The sequence below is a fragment of the Lytechinus pictus genome, chromosome 1, assembly GCF_037042905.1.
Source record: "Lytechinus pictus isolate F3 Inbred chromosome 1, Lp3.0, whole genome shotgun sequence".
NCBI lineage: Eukaryota > Metazoa > Echinodermata > Echinoidea > Temnopleuroida > Toxopneustidae > Lytechinus > Lytechinus pictus.
The window spans coordinates 7,274,432-7,301,768 of record NC_087245.1 but is presented as its reverse complement, the minus strand read 5'-3'; the positions used below and the strand labels follow the sequence as shown (position 1 = coordinate 7,301,768).

At 35.3% G+C, this 27,337-nt stretch overlaps 1 protein-coding gene across 5 annotated transcripts in view; it reads right to left on the bottom strand.

Annotated features, from left to right (window-relative positions):
• Window positions 1-27,337, bottom strand: part of LOC129254649 (mucin-3B-like) — a 115,472-nt gene that overhangs the window by 64,443 nt on the left and 23,692 nt on the right. For 2 of the 5 annotated variants that reach the window (XM_064115673.1, XM_064115681.1), the window contains exons 21-35: window positions 26,530-26,772; window positions 17,244-17,492; window positions 15,206-15,445; window positions 14,394-14,636; window positions 10,960-11,202; window positions 10,461-10,703; window positions 9,960-10,202; window positions 9,467-9,709; window positions 8,961-9,203; window positions 8,462-8,704; window positions 7,961-8,203; window positions 7,468-7,710; window positions 6,962-7,204; window positions 3,030-3,269; window positions 753-1,001 (exon numbers count right to left, since the gene is read on the bottom strand). In XM_064115673.1, the coding sequence (XP_063971743.1) occupies window positions 753-1,001; window positions 3,030-3,269; window positions 6,962-7,204; window positions 7,468-7,710; window positions 7,961-8,203; window positions 8,462-8,704; window positions 8,961-9,203; window positions 9,467-9,709; window positions 9,960-10,202; window positions 10,461-10,703; window positions 10,960-11,202; window positions 14,394-14,636; window positions 15,206-15,445; window positions 17,244-17,492; window positions 26,530-26,772 (3,651 nt within the window). The remainder of the gene's footprint in view (window positions 1-752; window positions 1,002-3,029; window positions 3,270-6,961; window positions 7,205-7,467; window positions 7,711-7,960; window positions 8,204-8,461; window positions 8,705-8,960; window positions 9,204-9,466; window positions 9,710-9,959; window positions 10,203-10,460; window positions 10,704-10,959; window positions 11,203-14,393; window positions 14,637-15,205; window positions 15,446-17,243; window positions 17,493-26,529; window positions 26,773-27,337) is intronic. The other 3 variants (XM_064115689.1, XM_064115684.1, XM_064115696.1) reach the window with 3 other exon arrangements.

The following is a 27,337-nucleotide window of genomic DNA, read 5'->3' as shown; positions in this document are numbered from 1 at the left end:
TGCATACAATTTTTATATTAATGATTAAGACATGGATTGTCATGTCAAGAGCGCAATCAGGACAAGAGAAAAGAAAATTATGGGAAACCAAACCGCTGAACATTCTCTAATCTTCCACTTGTCCTGATTTATGTTAAACAATGTGCCTGCCCTTTCCGCAACATGAGCTACCACAAAAACAAAAACAACTGGATCTACAGCAAACACAGGCAATCTCGCCAAAGTCAGCAAGAAAAAAAATACTTGGTAAAAACATCAAATAGCCCATTGTAAACATCCAAAACTCACAAGCCAGCAGAGTATGACATGTATTCATACTGTAGATGATATGAATAAATATGGTTTTGAGTTATTCAAATTTTAACCTTCTTAAAACACATTCAATTCAATTCAAATTTATTTCCACAGATAAACACTAATACATGTAGTTTCTCTCTAGCTCTTTCATTTACTTTCTGTAAAGCAGCAGGTGACTTGAATATTCCCAAGGCATGATGTGCATCATACGGACTGACACATTTACAAGCTCATGGAAGATGCTATTTTGGCGGATTTCAATTGAGGATATCTCAAAAACCAGAAGATTATTGTGATTAAAAATGTGGATGAACAGGTTATAAATAAAGTACTCAGGCTTTCCTTAGATACCAATATTATGGATATTTATTTCATTCTCATAATATATCAACCCCAATATGTGAAACACCACCCTCCCAAACAAAGTTACTTTTATATTTTCAATAATAACTTACCAAGAACCGTAATGGTGAATTGACAGCTGTCCATGAGCCCTCCATTATCCATAGCTATGTACATAATTAGAGTATCTCCAAGAGAAAAATTACTTCCAGAAGGACTTCCTTGAGTTTGGCTCAAAGTGTAGTTGCCGGAGTTCTCTGTTACCTTTGGTTCTGTCCATGATACCTCGGCAACAGGGAGACCAGCAGAAGAATTCACTGTAATGTTACTGGAGCAACCAGAAATCACCGGGCTTTCTCCATCTGAACATAAAATCACATTAGAAAGATTTACTAAAGACCTCTTCACAATGCTGTCTAATCCAATTCAGATTCAGATGATGATGGGTATCTTGTCAAGTCTACTGTGAAACATGAATTACCTTTTACACCAAAAACATAAAGTTTAAAACACAATCCTTGATATTCGTACACATCTTATCTTAACCAAAGAGATGAATAAAGTATATTTGACCTGCCACCCCAGAGCCAACAATAAGTCAACCAAAATGAATTTGAGATTTTTATTGAGCTTGAAAAGCACATACAAAGCTTAAAAATAACACAGCTTGTCAAAATTGAGTAAAGATAAATCACTTTAAAGATAAAGATAAGGGGTGGTGGTATTCTGAGATCCATTTCATCTCAGATAAAATAAAATATTTTATCTCCCCTCTCCGAATTGGTATTCTGAGAACAATTTTATTTTCATTTTATATCTGTAAGGCACACCTATTTTTGAATAAATATCCAATGAGAAACATGCTTTTATAGCTCTTTCATCTCACTCAAACAATGGAAATCCATTCTGCCAAGAGGTGTGGCAAAGGAGTGAGATTACATCAATTTATTGACTTCAAATACGCTTGCAGTGCACGCTTGCGAGTCTTTACAGAGATTTCTTTTTAAAAGAATGGCAATACTCTCACCTTTTTTTTGAATTCTCTATCGCATATTTTCAAAGACAATATTAGTTTAAAAAGTCTTATGAAATAATTCCTGATTGTACAGGAATAACATTTTGGTGTCATTCTCAATAAATATATTATTTTTCTTCATTTTCATGTCAACATTTGGAGTTGATTCACCTAGAAATATTGATGAAATCAACGTCGCGGAGATAAAATAGCTCCTATCCTCTTTTAAGTTTATTTTATTTTTTCTTCAAAGTAACATGGGCAGAAGCACATCATCTGCATTGCATGGTAAAATAGCTCCTATCCTCTTAAGTTTATTTTATTTTTTCTTCAAAGTAACATGAACGGAAGCACATCATCTGCATTGCATAGTAAAATACGTGCTTGGTAACCCACCCATGCACTGCTCTGTCATATAGATACGCAAGATAAAATCTATAAGCAAGATATAATTTTAAATTTTATCTCAGAGATAAAATGTCATCTCAAAATACCAATTTCATTTTAAGAGATAAAATAAAATATTTTAAAGATAAAATGACCTCAGAATACCTTCCAAGTACTTTATTGAAAGAAGAAATTCAGTGAGAGCTTCAAAAAGGGGAAAAAAAAGGTTTATTAATTTTGTGGTTCACTCAAGAATAAAATATGTACACTGTGCAATCTCAATGAAACATCCAAGCAGTCTGGACATACAGTGTATGTAGTGTCAAAGAAACTTATCTCATCTTTATACATGTACAACATCAAAATTTGACAGTATGAATAAGATACATTTATTCTTTTGAATAAGCTGGTTTTCTAAGTATTAATTTTTGAGAACTTTCTCCGGCAAATCTTTGGTTTTGAAAGGAGGGTCACATAACATGGAAGGCTAACTCATAAAATCTGAGGGCAAATAATATCTCATCTGGGAAATTAAATAAAATGTTCAACCTTTTTAAATGTTGGCCCCAATTTTCTAAATTTTTTCTCCACAAAACATTTCATTGACTGCTCAGGACATGATTATTTAAGCACATTATTTACAACCTTTCTTGTAAAACAGAAGAGAGTGAGAAAAATCAATTCCGGAAGAAAAGACTACACTGAAAGATTCTCAAAGTCATGCAATAAATGAATCATTGGCCGAATTCAAGTTAACTGTTGGTTCTTGTGTTGAAAGCAAAATTCATGATGCCTTCCCGAGCTCCAAAATTTAGTGTGGTAAAAAAATGATCAAAATCATATTTCTAATATTATGTCCAAAAAGCAGATACATTTAAAATTTGGTGCTATGATGATGTAAATCTTGGTCTAACACCAAATAGTCCTCAAGAAACCTCAATATTAACTTTTCACCTGTTGGTTACATGATTTTTGTGAAGTATCTCACCAGTAACAATAATATAGAAAGTACAGGCTGCCTCATTGCCATACGGATCACGTGCAGTAAAGGTGACTGCATGTTGCCCAATGGTGAAGTTAGCAGGACTAGAGAAATCTGATGACAAGTTGAACGATCCGGAGTTGTCAGTTACCATAGCATCAATCCAATTGACCGTGGCTATCGGGAGACCAGGCTCAGTGTTCTGGGAGATCTTATTAGGACAGCTTAGGACAGGCTGCTCGATATCTATGTAAAATAAACAAAGTTTGTATATTTGAAAAGAATTTAGTCATCATTTATTGGCAGGAACATGATAAAATTAATTCATTGTCATTTTCCAGGTGTGAGAATGATCTTTCTCAACACAACTATTGTCAACAATATTGAAAATGGCACAAGATAATACAAAAGGCAGAAAACGAAACAAAGACAAATAATGCATTTGAACAGATTCACAGAATTGAAGCAAAAGCAAAAGATAAAAAAGAACAGTTGATGGCTTTAAACCTTTCATATATATTGTTAGTGAATATGGAATCCAATTCAACAAATGAGTAGGGAAAAGAGTCATTTGCTGAAGTGGCTCTTCATATGAGAGTATTAGTCGTACAAATTGTGATGTACAAAATTAGCCCGGCACAGATGCTACAGAGGAAAGGCTCAAATGAGGGACTTTTTTTTAAATAACTCCCTTTTCGAGGAGTGCAAAGCCATGAATGAGCAGTTCATCAGGACCTACTATGCCACAAGGTTCAAATCCCATGGCACCCCTTGCATCTTTTGACAAGGTGCCCATGCACACATTTGACACCTCCCATCCGGGGGACTGTTTCACAAGGAGTTATAAAGTGTGATTTAAGAGTCATGCTTGAATGCTGACACACACATGATATGTAACATGTAATCTTATTGATTAATACACAGTAAAACCTATCCTCTTAGCATGATTCAACAAATGTGGAGATGTCTACGAAACTGGAAATCTAATTTAAAGTCCACCCCAGAAAAATATTGATTTGAATAGAGAAAAATCAAACAAGCAGAACACAGATTTCCATCAAAATCAGAGGAAAGTTATGGCATTTTAAAGTTTCCCTTGAACAATTATATGCACAACTCAGTGGTATGCAAGAGAGATAGTCAATGATGTCCCTCACTCACTATTTCTTTTGTTTTTCCTGTTTGAATTATATGATACAATATTTCAATTTTAACGATGTGACAATTGGCCAACTTGACTGAACAATAAAAATGTTGACAAAGGTAATTCTACATGTTCAGGGAGGAACTTTTTATAAATGAAACAGAAAAGAAATAGTGAGTGAGCGACTTCATCAGTCCCTTATCTGCATACTGACCAGAATGTGCATATCACTCTTGTGTGAAATCTAACAAAACTTTAAAATTTCATAAAATTTTCAGTGTTATGATTTTTGGATTTTTCTCCTTTATTCAAATCAACATTTGTTGGGCAGACTTGTCCTTTAGTGACGACTCTTACTAACACTAGTGTAGAAACTCCTTGAATGCTTGAGCACCTGATCAAGGTACACATGCAAATGCAGGGGTAGTAGAGTGCAGTGCTCAGGAAAATTGTATTAGTGCTGCACAAGTATTGCATATTGATATCATTATGGGCAATTCCACAGGTTGGTGGACATGAGCTTAAAAATTCAAATTCAATATTTTCTTGAATTTTTTAATACTTTAAGTCCTTCATACATAATAGTTTCAGGAACAAAAAATATAAAGTTTATTTTCATATCTATACTTTGGAAAAAAATGGTCAAAAGTTGTGTCTTCCATTCTGTACCAAAATACAAGAAAAATAGTGAAAAATGAAATATGCCTTATTACCATTTTGTTATTGCAACAACATACCACTTTATATATTTATGAAGTTTAGAAGAGTCAAATTACCTAAAATACACAACAGCTTTTCAAGCAAATTAGTAGTACTCATTCAAAAATGAATATTGCAACCTGGTCAGGTGATGTAACGTGAGTAACCGAAAAAACTGACTTTGTTTTCTGAGAGAAAAATTCTTCACAGTTAATTGGTGGGATTTTAAATTCTCTTCCTTCAAACAATCTTTGACACAGTGATGACTATCAAAATCATTAAAAAGTACAATTTTTTATAAAAATGATGAAGAAAAACTGTAACGTGAGTAACTTTGTAACGTGAGTAACCATCATGTAATGTGAGTAACCAGTAAAAATGATGCAGTTAGGTAACATTTTCTGTGGGATGTCAAGTTTTAAGTCTCATGGTGAGTTGTGAAGTTATTTTTGATTAATTAAAAGCAAAATGAGGGTACACCTCTTTGATGTGACTCTTTGTTCATCAAAATATCAGTGGTCATACAATCACACACAAAATTGAATATTAGTAGAAGTATTCACAATGCGAGAGTGCATTAGTAAGACTTGGTTTCGATTAACCAAACTTTAAAGAGTGTTCGAACAACACATTGAATGTCCTTACCTGTAACCCTATCTAGGCTGGGGTATTTTGGGAGTTAATATGGCCCGGGGGGGGGGGGGGTGGGGTGGGTGGGGCCTCCCAGGCCCCCCTTGAGATCTCGGCCATTGGCTGCACGATCACGCCAAAAATTTGCACGCAGGTTGTCTTGGACATAATCTACAATACTATCCAGTAATTTATTTCATTCAAATTGGTATTAAGCAATTATGCTAATTTATGCATAATTAGTAAGCAAAATCATACTTTTCCCTCTTACTTCCTAATAAAGCTCCAATTGTTCCATTTTTTTGTATAAAATCTCTCTTTTTGATGTTCCTAGCAATGAATTTTACACACATTGAATTTTTAATGACATTTGTGTTGTTTACTATACATGGACAAAATGTAACGTGAGTAACCGTAACGTGAGTAACCATATTATCTGGACCCCAAGTAAAAACCATGTGTTCTTTATTTTTTTAATTATGTACAAAGTTTGTCTCCCTAATATACTTCTTTGAAATGGATATAATCAACTTTCATAAAAGCCTTGTATGAGGAGACTTTTCACTTATGTCGACTTTTCATTTTATGCATGTCCAAATCATGTAACGTGAGTAACCGACACATTCCAAAGATTTGCCAGGAGCATAATAAAATTTCCCAAGTTTTGTTTTTATACAAATGATAGTCAGACTGTGTACTTTGTTGTGATAAGGAGATGTTTAGTTCCTATCAATAATAATGGAGTTACAGCTCCAAGTATGAGTCAAGGTGTCTCCAAATGTAACGTGAGTAACCGTGGAATAGCCCTTATCACCAATTTTCACAGATACTATCCCTGGCACATGAAATCATGCATAAAGTACTGATCTGTGATGCAAGAATGTGTATGTACCTTTCATTTTAATATGGAATATGGAAACAGTGTCAACCTGAGGCCTGTCTCAGTCATAAAGGATTTGCAACTGTTGTAACTTTGCCATTATGTCAACTACCATGGTAACCTTGATCTTGATTGGCTGCTGAGCCCTGTTACCATGGCAGTTATGGCAAAGTTACAACAGTTGCAAGTCCTTTATGAAATGGGCCCCATATGTTATTCCCATTGAACCTTATCATTATGGCCAGAATAAAATTAAAAAAAGGGCAAATCCTTCTCTAGTTATGACCTCCAACTGAGTTTAAAAAAAAAAAAATCTGATCCAAATTTGCTGTTAGTGTTCACATGGCAATATTGCACCATTTGCGTTGATCCCATTGTACTTAAAAACAAGGATAAGTGTTTATGACCTCATCCATGATTATCCTATTCATTTTGAAAGATCCAGCACTTGATCCTTAAAACCTAAGGTTGGTACACCCATGGGTACTTCTTGCACATTTTAACATGTTGGCCCTAAATACTAGACATTTGCTCATGTGAATGATATCAAGAGTCAACAGAAGATGTGATTACAAGATTGTTTACCTGTCACATTGATGTAGAAAGTACATGTTTCTGTATTTCCAGCAGCATCTGTTGAGGTGTAATTCACTATGTTGTTTCCAATAGGGAAGTAATCTCCAGGATTGGCAGTGGATGTCAGTGTCTGAGTACCAGAATTATCTGTTGCTGTAGGTGGTGTCCAGGTTACTACAGCTGTAGCATTACCATTGTCTGTGTTGACATCTTGATTACTTGGACATCCACTGATGACTGGATTCTCATTGTCTGAGGAGAGAACAAAATAAGTTCATCAGTATTTATTCTGAATTATCATCTTTAGTATAAAAAAAAAACGGAAAAAACGAACGAGAACGCAAAGAGTGGTCAAGATTGTGACCTATTCAATAAAAACATCTGAGGCTGAAATCTATTTTTTATACTGTATGAATTTCTTGAAGATATCTTTAAGAAAATGAAATGATTTTAATCATTCAGATGTTCACAAGCAATTCCTAGTTGATAGAAAAAGTGCTTTCAAGATTACTTACCAGTAACAGATATGTAGAAAGTACATGTATCTATATTTCCAGAAGCATCTGTTGAGGTGTAATTCACTGTGTTGTTTCCAATGGGGAAGTAATCTCCAGGATTGGCTGTAGATGTCAGTGTTTGGTTAGCAGCGCTATCTGTTGCTGTAGGTGGTGTCCAGGTTACTAAAGCTGTAGCATTACCCGTGTCTGTGTTGACATTTTGATTACTTGGACATCCACTGATGACTGGATCTTCATTGTCTAAATACAACATAAGAAAATTTTAATTATCTCTGTATTTTACCCTGAATTTTCATCTTTAGAGATACAAACTATTGCCTTCTTAAGAAAAGGCAAAAAAGTGCCAAGATTGTACACTTACTCAATGACAAACATCTGATCCCGAAATCGAGTTTTTATGGTGCACAAATGACAAAATGAAATGATTTTAATCATTCAGCAGCAAATCCAAGTTGATACATGTAGATAAGGTTCTTTCAAGATTACTAACCAGTAACAGATATGTAGAAAGTACATGTATCTGTATTTCCAGCAGCATCTGTTGATTTGTAATTCACTGTGGTATTTCCAATAGGGAAGTAATCTCCAGGATTGGCAGTGGATTTCAGTGTTTGAGTACCAGAATTATCAGTTGCTGTAGGTGGTGTCCAGGTTACTAAAGCTGTAGCATTACCACTGTCTGTGTTGACATATTGATTACTTGGACATCCACTGATGACTGGGTTTTCATTGTCTGAGAAGAGAACAAGATAAGTTCATCGGTATTTATTCTGAATTATCATCTTTAGTAGAAAAAATAAAAAACAAATGAGAATGCAAAAAATTGGCCAAGATAGTGACCTAGTCAATAACAAACATCTGAGGCTGAAATCTATTTCTATACTGTATGAATTTCTTGAAGATATCTTTAAGAAAATAAAATGATCTTAATCATTCAGATGTTCACAAGCAATTCCTAGTTGATAGAAAAGGTTCTTTCAAGATTACTTACCAGTAACAGATATGTAGAAAGTACATGTATCTGTATTTCCAGCCGAATCTGTTGATGTGTAATTCACTGTGTTGTTTCCAATGGGGAAGTAATCTCCAGGATTGGCAGTGGATGTCAGTGTCTGAGTACCAGAGTTATCTGTTGCTGTAGGTGGTGTCCAGGTTACTAAAGCTGTAGCATTACCACTGTCTGTGTTGGCATCTTGATTACTTGGACATCCACTGATGACTGGATCTTCATTGTCTAAATACAACATAAGATGGTTTTAATTATCTCTGTATATATTATCCTGACTTTTTAACTGAAGACATACAAACTGTTGTTTTCCAAGGACAAAAAATTGACCAAGATTGTGAACAATTCAATGACAGAATCTGAGGTTGAAATCTAATTGTATACTGTATGAATTTCTACAAGATATCTTTGACAAAATAAAATGATCTTGATCTTTCACCAGCAATATCTAGTTGATAGAAAAGGTTCTTTCAAGATTGCTTACCAGTAACAGATATGTAGAAAGTACATGTATTTGTATTTCCAGCAGCATCTGTTGATGTGTAAGTCACTGTGGTATTTCCAATAGGAAAGTAATCTCCAGGATTGTTAGTGGATGTCAGTGTCTGAGTACCAGAGTTATCTGTTGCTGTAGGTGGTGTCCAGGTTACTACAGCTGTAGCATTACCACTGTCTGTGTTGACATCTTGATTACTTGGACATCCACTGATGACTGGATTCTCATTGTCTGAGGAGAGAACAAAATAAGTTCATCAGTATTTATTCTGAATTATCATCTTTAGTATTAAAAAAAACCGGAAAAAACGAACGAGAACGCAAAGAGTGGTCAAGATTGTGACCTATTCAATAAAAACATCTGAGGCTGAAATCTATTTTTAATACTGTATGAATTTCTTGAAGATATCTTTAAGAAAATGAAATGATTTTAATCATTCAGATGTTCACAAGCAATTCCTAGTTGATAGAAAAAGTGCTTTCAAGATTACTTACCAGTAACAGATATGTAGAAAGTACATGTATCTGCATTTCCAGAAGCATCTGTTGATGTGTAATTCACTGTGTTGTTTCCAATGGGGAAGTAATCTCCAGGATTGGCTGTAGATGTCAGTGTTTGGTTAGCAGCGCTATCTGTTGCTGTAGGTGGTGTCCAGGTTACTAAAGCTGTAGCATTACCCGTGTCTGTGTTGACATTTTGATTACTTGGACATCCACTGATGACTGGATCTTCATTGTCTAAATACAACATAAGAAAATTTTAATTATCTCTGTATTTTACCCTGAATTTTCATCTTTAGAGATACAAACTATTGCCTTCTTAAGAAAAGGCAAAAAAGTGCCAAGATTGTACACTTACTCAATGACAAACATCTGATCCCGAAATCGAGTTTTTATGGTGCACAAATGACAAAATGAAATGATTTTAATCATTCAGCAGCAAATCCAAGTTGATACATGTAGATAAGGTTCTTTCAAGATTACTAACCAGTAACAGATATGTAGAAAGTACATGTATCTGTATTTCCAGCAGCATCTGTTGATTTGTAATTCACTGTGGTATTTCCAATAGGGAAGTAATCTCCAGGATTGGCAGTGGATTTCAGTGTCTGAGTACCAGAATTATCAGTTGCTGTAGGTGGTGTCCAGGTTACTAAAGCTGTAGCATTACCACTGTCTGTGTTGACATATTGATTACTTGGACATCCACTGATGACTGGGTTTTCATTGTCTGAGAAGAGAACAAGATAAGTTTATCGGTATTTATTCTGAATTATCATCTTTAGTAGAAAAAATAAAAAACAAATGAGAATGCCAAAAATTGGCCAAGATTGTGACCTAGTCAATAACAAACATCTGAGGCTGAAATCTATTTCTATACTGTATGAATTTCTTGAAGATATCTTTAAGAAAATGAAATGATCTTAATCATTCAGATGTTCACAAGCAATTCCTAGTTGATAGAAAATGTTCTTTCAAGATTACTTACCAGTAACAGATATGTAGAAAGTACATGTATCTGTATTTCCATCCGAATCTGTTGATGTGTAATTCACTGTGTTGTTTCCAATGGGGAAGTAATCTCCAGGATTGGCAGTGGATGTCAGTGTCTGAGTACCAGAGTTATCTGTTGCTGTAGGTGGTGTCCAGGTTACTAAAGCTGTAGCATTACCACTGTCTGTGTTGGCATCTTGATTACTTGGACATCCACTGATGACTGGATCTTCATTGTCTAAAAACAACATAAGATGGTTTTAATTATCTCTGTATATATTATCCTGAATTTTTAACTGAAGACATACAAACTGTTGTTTTCCAAGGACAAAAAATTGACCAAGATTGTGACCAATTCAATGACAGAATCTGAGGTTGAAATCTAATTGTATACTGTATGAATTTCTACAAGATATCTTTGACAAAATAAAATGATCTTGATCTTTCACCAGCAATATCTAGTTGATAGAAAAGGTTCTTTCAAGATTGCTTACCAGTAACAGATATGTAGAAAGTACATGTATTTGTATTTCCAGCAGCATCTGTTGATGTGTAATTCACTGTGGTATTTCCAATAGGGAAGTAATCTCCAGGATTGGCAGTGGATGTCAGTGTCTGAGTACCAGAGTTATCTGTTGCTGTAGGTGGTGTCCAGGTTACTAAAGCTGTAGCATTACCACTGTCTGTGTTGACATCTTGATTACTTGGACATCCACTAATGACTGGATTCTCATTGTCTGAGAAGAGAACAAGATGAGTTCATCGGTATTTATTCTGAATTATCATCTTTAGTAGAAAAAATAAAAAACAAACGAGAACGCAAAAAGTGGCCAAGATTGTGACTTAGTCAATCACAAACATCTGAGGCTGAAATCTATTTCTATACTGTATGAATTTCTTGAATATATCTTTAAGAAAATGAAATGATCTTAACAGGGTGCTACATAACTTTTAAGAAGCACTTGCCCAGTCGGGCAAGTGAATTTCTAAAAAGTTGGAAAATACTTGCCCGAAAATACATTTAACTTGCCCGAAAAAAATCCTTCAAAATAATGTTTTACCGCTTCAAAAAGTACTAGGATTTTATATACCATTGCCCCTTTCCTCTCATTTTAACGTGAACTATTGTACCTTGTAATATGTTTTTTCAAAGTTATTTTACCTCCTATGACCGAAATTTGTGTCAATACACCATTTGATTAATTTTCTCTCTCATATATTTTCATGTGCTTTTGTATATGATCGTGACACAAAATAAAAAAGGGAATAACTGAAAATAACTAAAGAAGAAAGAAGGAAATGAAAGGAAAGGAAAGGAAGAAGGAAGGAAGGAAGGAAAGAAAGAAAGAAAGAAGGTGAATGAATAAGTGAAGGAAAGGATGAAGGAGAGAAAGAAAAAAGGAAAGAAAAGAGATGAATGGAGAAGAAAGAAATAATAAAGGAAAGAAAAAAGGTTCCTTCATTCTTTGAAATTAATAAAGGCAAAAAGAAGCTGCTGAAAACTGCTTATCTAATAAAAGAGAGCCAATGGAGTAAATTAGAAAGTCAAAAGGGGCCTTAGTTTTCGATCCTAGCAGAATCTTCGTCTGAGGCAAAATGACAAACATATAAAGTGGAACAACCATAATATAGACCACAGACAAGCTACAGCAACACTAGAAACAAGGAGACAAAAGGGGCATTAGTGAGTAGAGAAGACCAATCAGGTTGGTGAAGGGGATGAAAGAAAAGGAGTAGGCAGACACAAAGGGAAGTTAGTGTAAGTAAGGCCAGTAAAAGACCTCAAGCCAAGAGGGATTAAGATAATGAGGCAGGCAACATCAAACAGGATCTGGAACAAAACAGTGATAGAGGGTATGAGGAAGAGATGAATAACAAGAGAATTAGTGAGAGGTGGGTCAAATTAATAAAGAAAAGAGGAAAGAAAAGCACATGAAAGGAAGGGAAAATGAATTAATGGGTGAAAGAAAGAATGGAACGAAATTAAAAAAGGGGGAAAAGAAAGTAAGAAAAAGGGAAGAAAGAGAGAATGAAGAAAAAATATTTCCTGCAATTTCTGAAAGAAAGAAAGAAAAGAAAGAAAGAAAGAAAGGGGAAAAATAGGAAGGAAGGAAATTAGCAAAAAAGGAAAGAAAGAACAAAAAGAAAAAGGAGAGGAAGAGAAAAGGAATCATAGAAAAATTAGAGGAAGAAAAAATGAAAAAAATTTAAAGAAAAAGGAAAGTACATGTACATGTGTAAGAAAGGAAAGGAAACAAAGAAAAATGAACAGAGAGAAAGAGAGAAAAAAGGATCAGGAAAGATAGCTAGGAAAATTTGAAAAGATAGATGGAACAAAAAAAGGCAAGCGGGAAAGATAGAAGAAAGGATAGAAAAGAAAGAAAGAAAAAAGAAAGAAAGGAAGGTAGCAAGTAAAGATTAAGGAAGGAAGAAAAAGAGGAAGAAAGCTCAAATTTAAAACAAAACAAAAAAATGCAATCATTTAACAAAAATCTTGCTATTAGTTTAAAATATATTATAAAAATTGTTGGAAAAATTAACGTTTCAGAAATAAATAAAATTTCACAGAGAAACATTGACAAACTTAAAAATCAAATGAATCATCGTGGCATCGTGGACTTGCACTCATCTTTCTTACCACTATACCGATCACAACACCAAATCAAAACAACGGCTGAAACGAGTTACATGTATGAAAACTCAATAACTTGCTCCTCCGATCACATCACCAAATCAGTAATCTGAGAATCCATATAAGTATAACAATTTCCCGCCGATTTTGTGATTATTTTGTTGGAAAAACTATTTCTCACATGACGAAAAACTTCCATTTGAGAACACTATACCCCAGTTTCCCTTCTCATCAATTCTCTTCTCCAAGTACGACAAACCCTAACTGCCCCAAGCAAGCAATTTAAGTATCAAAACACCTGTTTCTTGACGTCGGTCCGAAGATAACACAACAGCCCGGCATATATACAGTCACAGCAGGGGGCCACATACGATGGGATGCATGCGCAGCGCTGAGTGTGGTCCCTAGCTGCAAAGCATGCCGTCATTTTTATTCGCTTACTTTCCTTATTTCGAGGTCAATTTTCTTTGTTCGAAATTGAAAATTGACTAACATTGGATTACTGAATACAATAAGCCTTTGAAAACGTGATTAAATATCGAATACAATAATTTCATTCCGAAGGTCCTACTACAGGCAGAGAAGTCTTACATAATAGCACAGCTGTTGTACGTTTATCTATTCGTCCTTTGCTCAACGCTCATATACTGGCCTGTGGAGGTGAAATTGAGACAGCGGGGATTACCCCTGGATTACCTGGCCAAGCGCGGTTGATAAGGGCTTGGAAATGATTTTTGGGAGATCCCAAATGGAAAATGGGGTATAACACCGCAGTTTGCAATCTGAACTGCGGTCTTTCTCCAAACGGGGGTTTGACGTAATGCATGTGAGCTTGTTCACTTTGATTCGGAGTTTGATCGGGGATAGTACAGGTGTGCACAGCAGCATGGAGATCCATGCATGCCTGCCACACAGGCTGAAGGATGGGCACACCAGCCACATGTATGAATGCTGACTCTGTGTGTGTGTTTTTGTGTGTAGATCACAAAAAATGTCGCAAACTGGCTTGCAATTTGAATTGAGGGAAGTTGTTAACTTTGTTTTTCTCTCTTTCTCTTCTGTATTTTTGAGTGTGAAGTATGGGGAAACATTCTAAACTTTCATTTCACAGTGAGAATTTTGCTTGCCCGATTCGGGCAAGTAGTTTTTGTCTTTATTTCAAAACACTTGCCCGACTCTAACTTTTGCTTGCCCCGGGCAATCGGGCAAGTGCTTATGTCGCGCCCTGATCTTAATCATTCAGATATTCACAAGCAATTCCTAGTTGATAGAAAAGGTTCTTTCAAGATTACTAACCAGTAACAGATATGTAGAAAGTACATGTATCTGTATTTCCAGCAGCATCTGTTGATGTGTAATTCACTGTGTTGTTTCCAATGGGGAAGTAATCTCCAGGATTAGCAGTGGATGTCAGTGTCTGGTTACCAGAATTATCGGTTGCTGTAGGTGGTGTCCAGGTTACTAAAGCTGTAGCATTACCACTCTCTGAGTTGACATCTTGATTACTAGGACATCCACTGATGACTGGATTCTCATTGTCTGAAAGAAGAGAGAAATTCTTCATTCATAACCTTATCTCAATATTCTCAGTTGAAGACCCCAAAAGTGGCGAAGTCTGTGACATGCTCTATCAGTTACTTTTTTTTTTTTCAAACGAATCAACAAACCACATCTTTAAATCGTGTTTAAGATTTTTTTTTCTCCACTTTGCATTCCATGGACTGCTTGGAACGTAATTTGAGAGCATTATTTACAGACTTTCTTGTAAATAGAAAAAAGAAAGAAATCATTTCAGGAATGAAAGAATAATTATACTGAAAGATTCTCAAGGCTATGCAATAAATGAATCATAGGCTGATTTCAATTTCAGTGTTGGTGCTTGTGTTGAAAGCAAAATTCATGATGCCTTTCCGAGCTCCAACATTTAATATGATTATTAAAAATTGATCAAATCACATTTCTTATATTGTGTCCAAGGAACAAATACATTTTAACTATGGCACTATGATTATGTAAATTCTGGTCTAACGCCAACACCAAATAGTCCTCAAGAAACCTCAATATTAACTTTTCACCTGTTGGTTACATAATTTTGTGAAGTATCTCACCAGTAACAATAATATAGAAAGTACAGGCTGCCTCATTGCCATACGGATCACGTGCAGTAAAGGTGACTGCATGTTGTCCAATGGTGAAGTTAGCAGGACTAGAGAAATCTGATGACAAGTTGAACGATCCGGAGTTGTCAGTTACCATAGCATCAATCCAATTGACCGTGGCTATCGGGAGACCAGGCTCAGTGTTCTGGGAGATCTTATGAGGACAGCTTAAGACAGGCTGCTCAATATCTATGTAAAATAAACAAAATTTGCATATTTGGAAGGATGTTAGTCATCATTTAGTGGCAGGAACATAAGATAAAATCTATTGATTGTCATTTCCATGCTTGAGAATGTTTGAAGTCCTGAAAATGGAATGGAGGAGAGGCCATGATGCCCCCCCACCTTGACGCTCCGCAAGGTCCCACGAGCCTAATTACATCAGGAGGGCTAAAGATATTCGTTCGACCCAACCCATTCGAATTTTTGTCAATTTGATATTGCTGATTGACAAAAATGTATGAATGTGATTCAAAATCTAACACTGATTCTAGAAATGGTAACTACTGAACTTACTTCGCCCAAATTGGGAAGATAAATAAGTGACTTGGAACTATTTTTTGACTGGCGGAATAATTAGGGCTTTTTTACTGTTTCAGTTGATGAATTCGATCGATTCATAGTTATCTTCATAAATGGCGATTTATTTTTAAAATGAGCTGGCTACGGTTCCCTTTCCTGGTCAGATTTGGAATGTCAGATATATATCCTATCCATTGGTAGTAAACATTCCACCCTCTAATTTCACATTTATTTTTTATGAATTTTTCAAAAGTGCCATTTTAACACACAAGTCTATGGGGAATGTTTTACGCGCGTGACACCGCAAGATTTTTTCCGGGTGCACAATGATACCACCTCAAAATTTTATGACTATTTACAAGTCTCGCGCAACTTTTTGAGGCCAAATTTGTGACATACAGGTTTCACATCACAATACCAGGAGGCTTTTTTTGAGACAATGTCATGTCAAAAATTTGCTGATTTTTATACTTTGTGTACATAGTCAATGGAAGATGAAATTCTTTAAAGGGTAGTTTTCATTCTTGTTGGTTTACTTCATCAATTTATGACTAAATTTAGGTATTTAATGGTACAATTATTTTATTTGAAAAAAAAGAACATTAAAAAATTCTAAAAAAAACATTAAAAAATTCTAAAAAAAACAAAGAAATACATCAGAAAATAAATAATTTTCACAATTTTTATTTTTGAAAACCTATTCAGAAGATCTGGAAAATATAATTAAAATATGAATAAAAATTTTGTGTTAAAAATGCAAATAATGTTTATCACTATCAAATTGGTGTATTTCATTTAAAATAATTAAAAAGGAATTGTTGCATTTTTTAAATACTGGCTTATAGTTTATATTGTAAAGAATGCATGTGCCACATTTTAGCGCGATCCCGCAAACAAGGGCCAAGATTGGAGGGGGGGGGGGGATCATGGCCCCCTAGTCCTCAATACATCTCAAATATGCCAGCCCTAGGTTACAGAATTTTACAGTGAAGATATATTGGCATAGAATTATAGATGAAGCATTACCGCAACATCTGTTTTGACATCCTGATTACTTGGATATTCACTAATCTCTGGTTTTTCACTTTCTGTTTTTACAAATATAATCAAAGAAAGCAGAAAAATATATATCATCTCCACTGACTATCTAAGGCACCAATCTAATCGTTTCATCCATGCACAAACTGTCTTTAGCTTTGGCAAAGGATTAGTAATGTGAACTATACTTGAACCCCCCCACCCGCCCCTCAGATCTCTGCCGTTGATCATGTGATGACCGCAAAAATTTGCATGCGTGTAGAGCCGGATGAAAACTACAAGCCTGTATAATAAAATTTTCAATTTTTTTTCTTTTTTCCCCAGTATTGATCATTGAAGTACAGTATGCAAATTGTATGAACTTTTGTATATTTTGCCTTTTAAAAGGCTAATGTTTTTAGACATGGGGTAAAAAGCTAGAACTTACCAGACACGTTGACAAAAAAGGAGCAGGATACGCTGTTACCCGATGGATCTGAAGCAGTATACATGACTAATGTTTCACCAATTGAAAAGTTTCCCGGAGCTAGACCTGCAGTCAAATTGGCTGTAATTGGCCCTGAATTATCTGAAGCTGTTGGAACAGGATAATTGACCTCCGCCACTGGCAATCCAGCAGTGGTATTTACAACATAATCGGATGATGGACAGCCCATGAGGACAGGATCTTCCATATCTGTTGAAAAATCAAATAATGGTTATTGATATCCAGAAGCAACAAGAGAATCAAAACATAAAAAAGAGCTAAATCTTCACTGAAATACAAAATATTCATCATGGACCCTTAACAAACACTACTTTTCTTTGATCAGGCATACACTAATGCATGACAAAGTTTCTTTCTTTTGGAGCATTACCTTTTTCACTTGATGAAATTTATTTTTATGTACATTCTTTGATATAAAATTGTTTATTTCTGTGTATTTTAATGTATTGAACTTGCCTTGAAATATCTTTCTTAAAAACCTAAAAACCTTCAATTTATTCAAAAGTTGTATTGTTTCTGTTCAATTACAAAGACCGGTGGCCTTGTTTCATAAAGATTAAAAACTATCATAACTTTATCAATATGGTAACTACCATGGAAACAGGGATACGCAATCAACCACAATCAAAGCGAGCTTTAAAATCAAATTATCATTCTGATACAATTTAGCCCTCAAACCATTCTTTAGTTATTGTGAAAATGAAAAAAATCTTGGTACAGTGTATATAATGACTTCTGTGACTCTTGAACTTTGACCTCATGATCCCAAAATCTAATCAGATGATTGTCTTTTCAATGTATATAAATGATCCAAGTTTGAAATTGATCCATTAAGCAGGTCTTCATGAAAACAAGACATAACACCACTGACCTTTGACATAAAATCTCATGACCTCCAAATCTGATCAGTTCATCATAACTTAAATGAACTAAGTTTAAAGATCGACCCTCAAGTGGTAAATAATGACCTCTTTGAACTTTAACCTCATGACCCCCAAATCTAATTAGATTATTATCTCTCCCATATGCTTACAAATACATACATAAGTCAAGTTTGAAGTTGAACTATCAAATGGTTCTTCAGTTATCAAGAGAACGATGTGTATAATGACCGCTTGACCTTTTAGTGCGGTATGGTGTGTAATGCCGTAGGATTTTTTTTTGCCAAAATTGATTTTTTGGTTGTTTTGGCTTCAATGGAGTCCCTTTAGACCAAAAATTATGGGGTTCAATTTTCAGACCCCTCCTTCCCTTCGTGGGGGTCCTTTTTGGCACCATATTGGCCTGTACAAAGCCCAATAGGATAATCCATTGTTTTCAACATTATTTCTCACTTTTCTTCGCCAATTTTATTTCTAAGTTGTCTGAGGTGTACAAGAATGAATAATTGATGATGTTGTGATGTCAATTTTTTTCACTTTTACCATATGGGGGCGGATTTTTCGAAAAATGCCCCAAAATTGTAAAATATTACCCCAAAAATGCAATTTTCCCCCTTTTTTGGCATTAGAGTTAGGACAAAAAGATGACATAATAAAAAATGCATATGTCTTGTTATACAGTCCAATAACAGAGATATACATGACATGTAATTTATATGATTATTCTTGGTCAATAGATGTAAAATTCAACCCCATTTCAGGATTTTTACTACAACATTAGATGGCGCCATAACTTATCATGATGATATTAGTGTGGTACGGTATGTCATGACACAGCTCCTGTAGGACTTTTGTGCCAAAATTATTATTTTTTTTCATTTTGGATTCACTTGGGTCCAATCAATCAGGAAGTGATAGGGTTCCAATTTTCCCGACCCTTACCCACTGCCTGAGGGGGGGGGGGGGGATCACCTATATCAAGACCCCCTAAAATCAGGTGTATTAGAAATTTTGCGCCTGGTTAAAAAAATGAATTGTTTTATGGTATTTTATCATCCCTAAGATAGCTAGAATGCTTATATCTGAAGACTTCAAGTTAGATGACTATCCCACCAACCATATCCCCTACCCCCCCCCCCACCAACTGACTGGCATACAACTTTCACCATTCGGCCACTCGTTCTACAGTACAATTTACGATTAAAGGACTTCTATTCGAATTGTCAATTATACACTTCTCGGCTAATTTCCAATTATGGATAGACAGAAAGAAACACATAAACTATATTTTTATGGCTCCCCCACACACACGCACACACATAATCAGTATTGAAATAATATGTAATGTTTTATTAATTGACCTTTACAAGATTTAAAGAACTTCCGAACTTAATACAAACCTGCATTGTGCCTCAATTTGTAAGGTAGGGCCTATAGACCATTCAATGTACGACCAAAAATACCCTTACCCGGAATAATATATTAAAAATCTACCAAAATCCGCATCAGGGAAAGTGGTTATTTTTAAGATAGCATCCAAGATGGCCACCCTTCACTGAAAATTAATGAATACGACTCACTCATTATCCACCCTCTAATCCTAATTGGTTTCATACTCCATGGTCTAGGAGGTAAAATAATTTCTTGATACGGGGTAGAGTGAATATAAGGACCCCAGGGTACCTGGAAAATCCAAAATGGCATCAAAAATGGCTGCCGTGTGCTAAAAATCCACAATTTGGTTTCGATTCAATAATTTTAAGGGTGAAGTAGTAACTTGGAAAAGTTACAAGGACAGTGAGTGGTCTGGTGGGTCCAAAAATTTATTCTGAAATGGCTGCTAAAACTTAAAGCAGACATAGCTGATTTTATATCGACCAGGGAAATACGATTTCGATGTTTAATTTTAAACCACTGGTTTGGGTCAAGTAATATATAAGGATAAGTTACAAGGATGGTCAGTGGTCTGGTATGTCCATAAATCCAAGATGAATTCCAAAAATTGAACTTAAAATGGCTGCTGTCACTTAAAGCGGACATAGTTAATTTCATATCGGCCTGGGAGATGTCATTTTGGTGTCTAAACCACTGGTTTCAAGGGTCAAATAATACATTAGGACAAGTTAATAGGGGTAGTCAATGGTCTGGTATAATGTTGTAACCCGCACCCGTTGCGGTACGGGTTAACCTGCCGGTATGCCCCCGATCGCAGGTTGCGGGCCGAGTTCATTCTCAAACCCGCAGGCTTCCAAAATGCTGGGTCCAAATTTACTGTGGTTCTTAAAAGTAGACATAGTTCATTAGAAATGCACATTGTGGAGTTGATTTTGGTGTCTACACTAGAGATTAAAGGGTCAAGTAATATATTGTGTCAAGTTGAAAGAACAGTCGGGTGTCAAGTTTGTCCAAAAATCCAAGATTGCTTTACAGAATGGGGTCTTAAATGACTGCTGTTACTTATAAGTGGATATATAACATTAAACATACACCTGGATATATTATTTTGGTGTCTACACTACTATTTCAAGAGTTAAAAATACTTAAGGACTGGTTACAATGATTATTCGGTTATCCATTTTCCCTTAAAATCCAAGTTGCTTTCCAAAAATGGTTCTAAAAATGACTATTGTTACTTAACAAGTGGAATGCCTCTGGCGGTCTCACCTGCATCACGCGATTCAATATAGCAGCAGTGCTGACTTTGAAAAATACTATAACTCGCACAAGATGTTCAGTGATACTTGGTTACTCTTATGTCCACGTTTTATGAACTAGACCAATACACTTACAGAGATATGATGGTAATTCAACAAATACCCCCAACATGGCCAAAGTTCATTGACCTTACATGACCTTTGACCTTGAACATGTGACCTAAAACTCGCACAGGATGTTCAGTGATACTTGATTACTCTTATGTCCAAGTTTCATGAGTCAGATCCATAAACTTTCAAAGTTATGATGGTAATTCAACAGATACCCCCATTATGGCCAAAGTTCATTGACCTTTGACCTTGGTCATGTGACCTGAAATGTGCACAGGATGTTCAGTGATACTTGATTACTCTTATCTCCAAATTTTATGAACTAGACCAATATACTTTCAAAGTTATGATGGAAATTCAACAAATACCCCCAATTTGGCCAAAGTTCATTGACCCTAAATGACCTTTGATCTTAATCATGTGACCTGAAACTCATGCAAGATGTTCAGTGATACTTGATTAATCTTATGTCCAAGTTTCATGAACTAGGTCTATATATTTTCTAAGTTATGATGATATTTCAAAAACTTAACCTTAGGTTAAGATTTTGATTCCCCCAACATGGTCTAAGTTCATTGACCCTAAATGACCTTTGACCTTGGTCATGTGACATGATTTCTTGATGCCATTTGGATTTTTTTACTGACTGTCCTTGTTATAATATGATAATATTAATAATATAGGTATATTTACCTAGGGAAGCCACTTCAGTTCTGAAAACTGTTCTCGCAGCAGGCCCTGCTTTATTATTACCTCTGCTTTAGATGGGCTGCCTAGGCGCTCAAGCATTCAAGGAATTTCTTCCTACCGGGTACCCATTTACTTCACCTATGTTGAGTGCAGCACAATGTGGATAAATTTCTTGCAGAAGGATATTATGCCATGGCTGGGATTCGAACCCATGACCCTCTGTTTCAAAGTCAGAAGACTAATCCACTGGGCCACAACACTCCAACGCTTGTAACTACTTTTCTGACTTAAAAAATCATGGTTTAGACATCAAAACCATATCCGTGATGGATATTACATGTCCATTTGTAAATATCAGTGGCTATTTTATACTCCATTGTTTAACATACTTGACCAACGACTCTCCTTGTAACTTATTCTAATGTATTATTTGAGCCATTTTACCATGGTAGACACAAAGATTCATATTCCCGGATATTGAACAAACTATATAGGTTTTTCAAGCAGCAACAGCAATTTCAAACTCCATTTTTGGAAGCCAACTTGGATTTTTCAACAAACCGGACTGTCCTTGTAACTTGTCCCAATTTTGATCATTATCACCATGTTCTATACACCAATTCCATCTATCTCAGGTTGATATAAAATGTGCTATGTCCATTTAAAGTATCAACAGCCATTTAGAACTCCATTTTTGGAAGCCATCTTGGATTTCTGGACTCACAAGACCACTTGCTGTCCTTGTAACTTTTCCCGATATACTTTTTAACCCTTAAAAACCTTATAGAAACCAAATTAAGGCCACTTAAGTAAGGAAAACAATGAATTTTTAGCCTAAGGCAGCCATTTTGGGCAATCATTTTGAGGAATCAAAACAAATAAATGCCCATACTATGAAATGGCATTGGAAATAATTGCTCTTGAAATGTGTCAGCTTTCAAATTCATTGATAAAATTACAGTGCCTAGAATTCGATATTTTTTAAGGGAAGTGCTTATAAGTTATGGCGCCCTCTAGTGTTGTAGTAAGGTTTTCACTGCATAAAATCCTGAAATGGGGTTGATTTTTACATCAATTGACCAAGAATAATCATATAAATTACATGATGTATATCTGTTATTGGACTGTATAACAAGACATATGCATTTCATTTTGTAATCTTTTTGTCCTAATTCTATTGCCAAACAAGTGGTACGCCTCTGTCAGTCTCGCCTGCATTTATTTATTTATTTATTTATTCATGCATGTTCACAATGTGCAATGTAAAAGAATACACAGATAATATACAAATATATATATGAAACACAAGTAAATAAGGAACATACAAAGGTGTTACAACATAAGCTAAAAGCTTGATTGGTTGAAGCACCTTTAAACTGGTTTTGCATTCAAGAAAACAAAATAAAATGTAAGAATAAGGAAGAGAGGAAAGAAAGAGAAGAATGTAAAAGTGATAGACTGCCGAGATATAACAATTAAGTTTCAAATTGTTATGAATATATGGTATAGTAATTCAACAAAGTTAAATTCTTAATCTTCAGTTACAAATAGAAGAAAGAAAACAAAATACATGTATACATGTACGTTACTAGCACTTTACAGATTCTGTAATTTTGAAAGGAGATTGTGCTTTACAGCCAATTTAAAAGAATGTGAGGTTTTCAAATTTTGAATATTATGTGGAAGAGAATTCCAAACATCTGAACGACGGTGTCTGATTGATTTATGAGCTAATGCGGTGCGGGGATTAACCAAATGTATGTTCTATGACTGTCTTGTGCTATATGAATGGACAGTGCTGTTAGGCTGAAACATTAAAGAAAATGATTCAGGTACCATATTGGCATTAAAACGAAACATAAATAAGGCAGTTTGCAAAAAATGTAAAAGAAGATTGTGCTTTACAGCCAATTTAAAAGAATGTGAGGTTTTCAAATTTTGAATATTATGTGGAAGAGAATTCCAAACATCTGAACGACGGTGTCTGATTGATTTATGAGCTAATGCGGTGCGGGGATTAACCAAATGTATGTTCGATGACTGTCTTGTGCTGAAACATTAAAGAAAATGATTCAGGTAGCATATTGGCATTAAAACGAAACATAAATAAGGCAGTTTGCAAAAAATGTATATCTTCTACCTTCAAGCACTTCAGCTTTACAAATAAGGGATTTGTATGGTCTCTGTAACCAGACCCAGTACATATGCGAACTGCTTTCTTTTGCAGGAGAAATATATTGGTAGTTGACACTTTAGATGTAGCCCAAAGAACATTGCAATATGAAATATGTGGCAGTACAAGAGTATTGTATATCATCAATAATATCCTATCATTAACAAATGTTTTTACCCTATACAATACACCAATATTTCTAGAAATTTTGGTAACAATATGAGTGACATGATCACTCCAGTCTAGTTTCTGATTAACATACACACCTAGAAACTGTGTACACTGCCTTTGTTCTATTTCAACTCCATCTACTTTAATGCTTATTTGTTTGTTACCAGTAGATTTCCTCCCCTGAAAATGAACAAAATTTGTTTTTCCTAAATTCAGGGATAATAGGTTACTCCTGAACCATAATGTCAGCTTCGGAAGTTCTGAATTCAGCATGTGCTCTAGAACATTTACATCACGATGTGAAATGAAAACATTAGTATCATCTGCGAATAAAGTGTAATGCAAAACATCACAAATATCATTAATGTAAATGAGAAATAGTAGTGGGCCTAGAATAGACCCCTGTGGGACACCACATGTTAAAGAAGAAACATCTGAGTCAATACCCTTGTAATGAGTATATTGTCTTCTAAGAGATTAATAACTTGAAAACCATTGTTGTGCGACACCTCGTATTCCATAGTGGTCCAATTTACAAAGTAGAATCGAGTGATCAAGTGTATCAAAAGCTTTGCTGAGATCCATGAATACACCAACAACATGCTCGCGAGCTGCTAAGGCAGTTGAAACACGATCATAAAACTTCAATAGTGCAAGGTCAGTGGAATTGGATCGTCTAAATCCATATTGTTCAGAATTCAAATACTTATGATCATCCAGAAATTTATAAAGCCTGTTATAGACAATTACGCAATTACGCGATTTAATATAGCAGCAGTTCTAACTTTGAAAACTACTATAAAATAATCATTAACAAAAACACCATTCATATAATGACATAATACCATGTTCACTGACCATAAATGACATTTGAACGGTGACTTAAGACTTGTCAACTACACCCATGTCCACATTTCATTCACTCTATTCATAAACTTTCAAAGTTATGATGGCAATTCAACAATTACCCCAACATGGCCTAAGTTTATTGACCTCAACTGACCTATGACCTTGGTTTTGTGACCTGAAACTCACAGGGGATGTTCAGTGATACTTGATTACTCTTATATCTTAAGTTTTATGAACTAGATCCATAAACTTTCAGAGTTAGGATGGTAATTCAACAAATACCCCCAACACAGCCAAAGTTCATTGACCTTTAATGACCTTTGACCATGACCATGTGACCTGAAACTCGTACAGGATGTTCAGTGATACTTGATTACTCTTATGTCCAAGTTTTATGAACTAGATCCATAAACTTTCAGAGTTAGGATGGTAATTTAACAAATACCCCAACTTGGCCAAAGTTCATTGACCCTAAATGACCTTTGACCTTGGTCATGTAACCTGAAACACAGGCAGCATGTTTAGTAATACTTGATTAACCTTATGTCCAAGTTTCATGAACTAGGTCCATATACTTTCTAAGTTATGATGTCATTTAAAAAACTTAACCTTAGGTTAAGATTTGATGTTGACGCCGCCGTCGGAAAAGCGGCGCCTATAGTCTCGCTCTGCTATGCAGGCGAGACAAAAAGGGGGAAATTACATTTTTTGGGGTAATATACAATTTTGGGGCATTTTCGTAAAGTAAAAGTGAAAAAACATTGACATCACAACATCATCAAATATTCATTATTATACACCTCAGACAACTAAAAATAAAATTGGCGAAGAAAAGTGAGATATAAGGATGAAAACAATGGATTATCATACTGGGTTTTGTATAGGCCAATATGGCGCCAAAAAGGACCCCCCACGAAGGGTAGGAGGGATCTAAAAATTTGAACCCCATCATTTTTGGTCTAAGGCAGAGCTGCCAAGCATTTTGCATTTTCAGTATTCTCCCAAAATCAGTATTTTGACAAAAATATCAGTATTTTTACCGTGTGAGATAAATATTTTGTATTTTTCCCTAAAAAAGTGTATTTCATAATAAAATGCTTGGCGCACTCGCCCATCACGGCGCTCAAGCTGCATGCAAGCTAAAATGTGCACTGCTCTTGCAGATGAAAAAAAAAAAACATTGAAACTTGTGTATATCTCACCCTGGTTTTTACAAAATGATTAAAAAAAAAAAACAAGTTACCTGAAATTACATTGATCTAATAACCATATTTGTGTACGTTTCATGAAATAGAGACATATAGAGATGATTTTTCTCAATAAATTTCGATTTTGTAAAAAAAAACAAAAAAAACGTACTGGCGTATTTTGGTTGCAAAAACGTACTAAATACAGAAAAATCATACTACTTGGCAGCTCTGCTAAGGGGACCCTATTGAAGCCAAAACAACCAAAAAAAAAAAAATCAATTTTGGCACGTCCTATGGGAGCTGTGTCAGTGACATACTGTACCACACTATTTGACCTTGATACCCCCCTAAAAAAAAAGATCAGATCATCATCACTACATGCATACTTGTACCACATTGATCCATCAAATGGTTCTCAACAAGCAAAACAGGACAGACAGATATACAAACGATTAAAAGATAATGTGGCCAGTAACCACCTCCTGCGGGCGGGGCCTACAAACTTACCAAGTACAGTTATAGGAAAGGAACACATGGCAGTATTCCCAGAAGGATCTGTGGCATTAAATGTGACCTCTGTTTCTCCAATGTAAAACATGGTTCCTGAAACATGGGATCCACTTATAGTAACAGCACCAGAGTTGTCTGTGACCATCGGTTCAACAAAGTTTACATTATCAAAGGCCTCACCAGGCAGTGATACTGATGAAAGTGAGACATAGCATCCAATTATAACAGGGTCTTCATCATCTATACAAAATGCACAACAAAAAATGAATGAATGGATGGAATTGTAATCTGCAGTCTATTGCATCTCAGAGTGCATCATGATAAGTTATTCTTATATACAACTTAGTAACAAATCATTTTATACGAAGACAAATAAAATGTTTCTATCTTGTCTATCTTACAATCTTTTATGAGCTTTAACACACTATCCACTTACAATCTTTACCCTAAAACCAGTATTCTTGCTTTTAATTCATACAGGCACCCGGCCGTTCTAAATCATGACAACGGTAAAGAAGTTTTATCTAATTTCAAGCGATTGTTAATTTGTATTATGGTTAACAGATCCTTTTCCTGAAGATTGCAAAAAATGTAGTGAGTTTGGATGGACTGATATGGATAGGCCTTTTCAGGACCAAACACTTCCCCGAGAAAGATACATAAGGTACACCATGAAAGCTCACATTTCTATTAAGAGATTTTTGATAAAACCTACTTTATGAAAGATCCTACTCATATAACATGCTCTACCTAGGAGCCACTCCCCTCTATTAGGCTCCTTTGTGAATCATAGTCATATAGATGA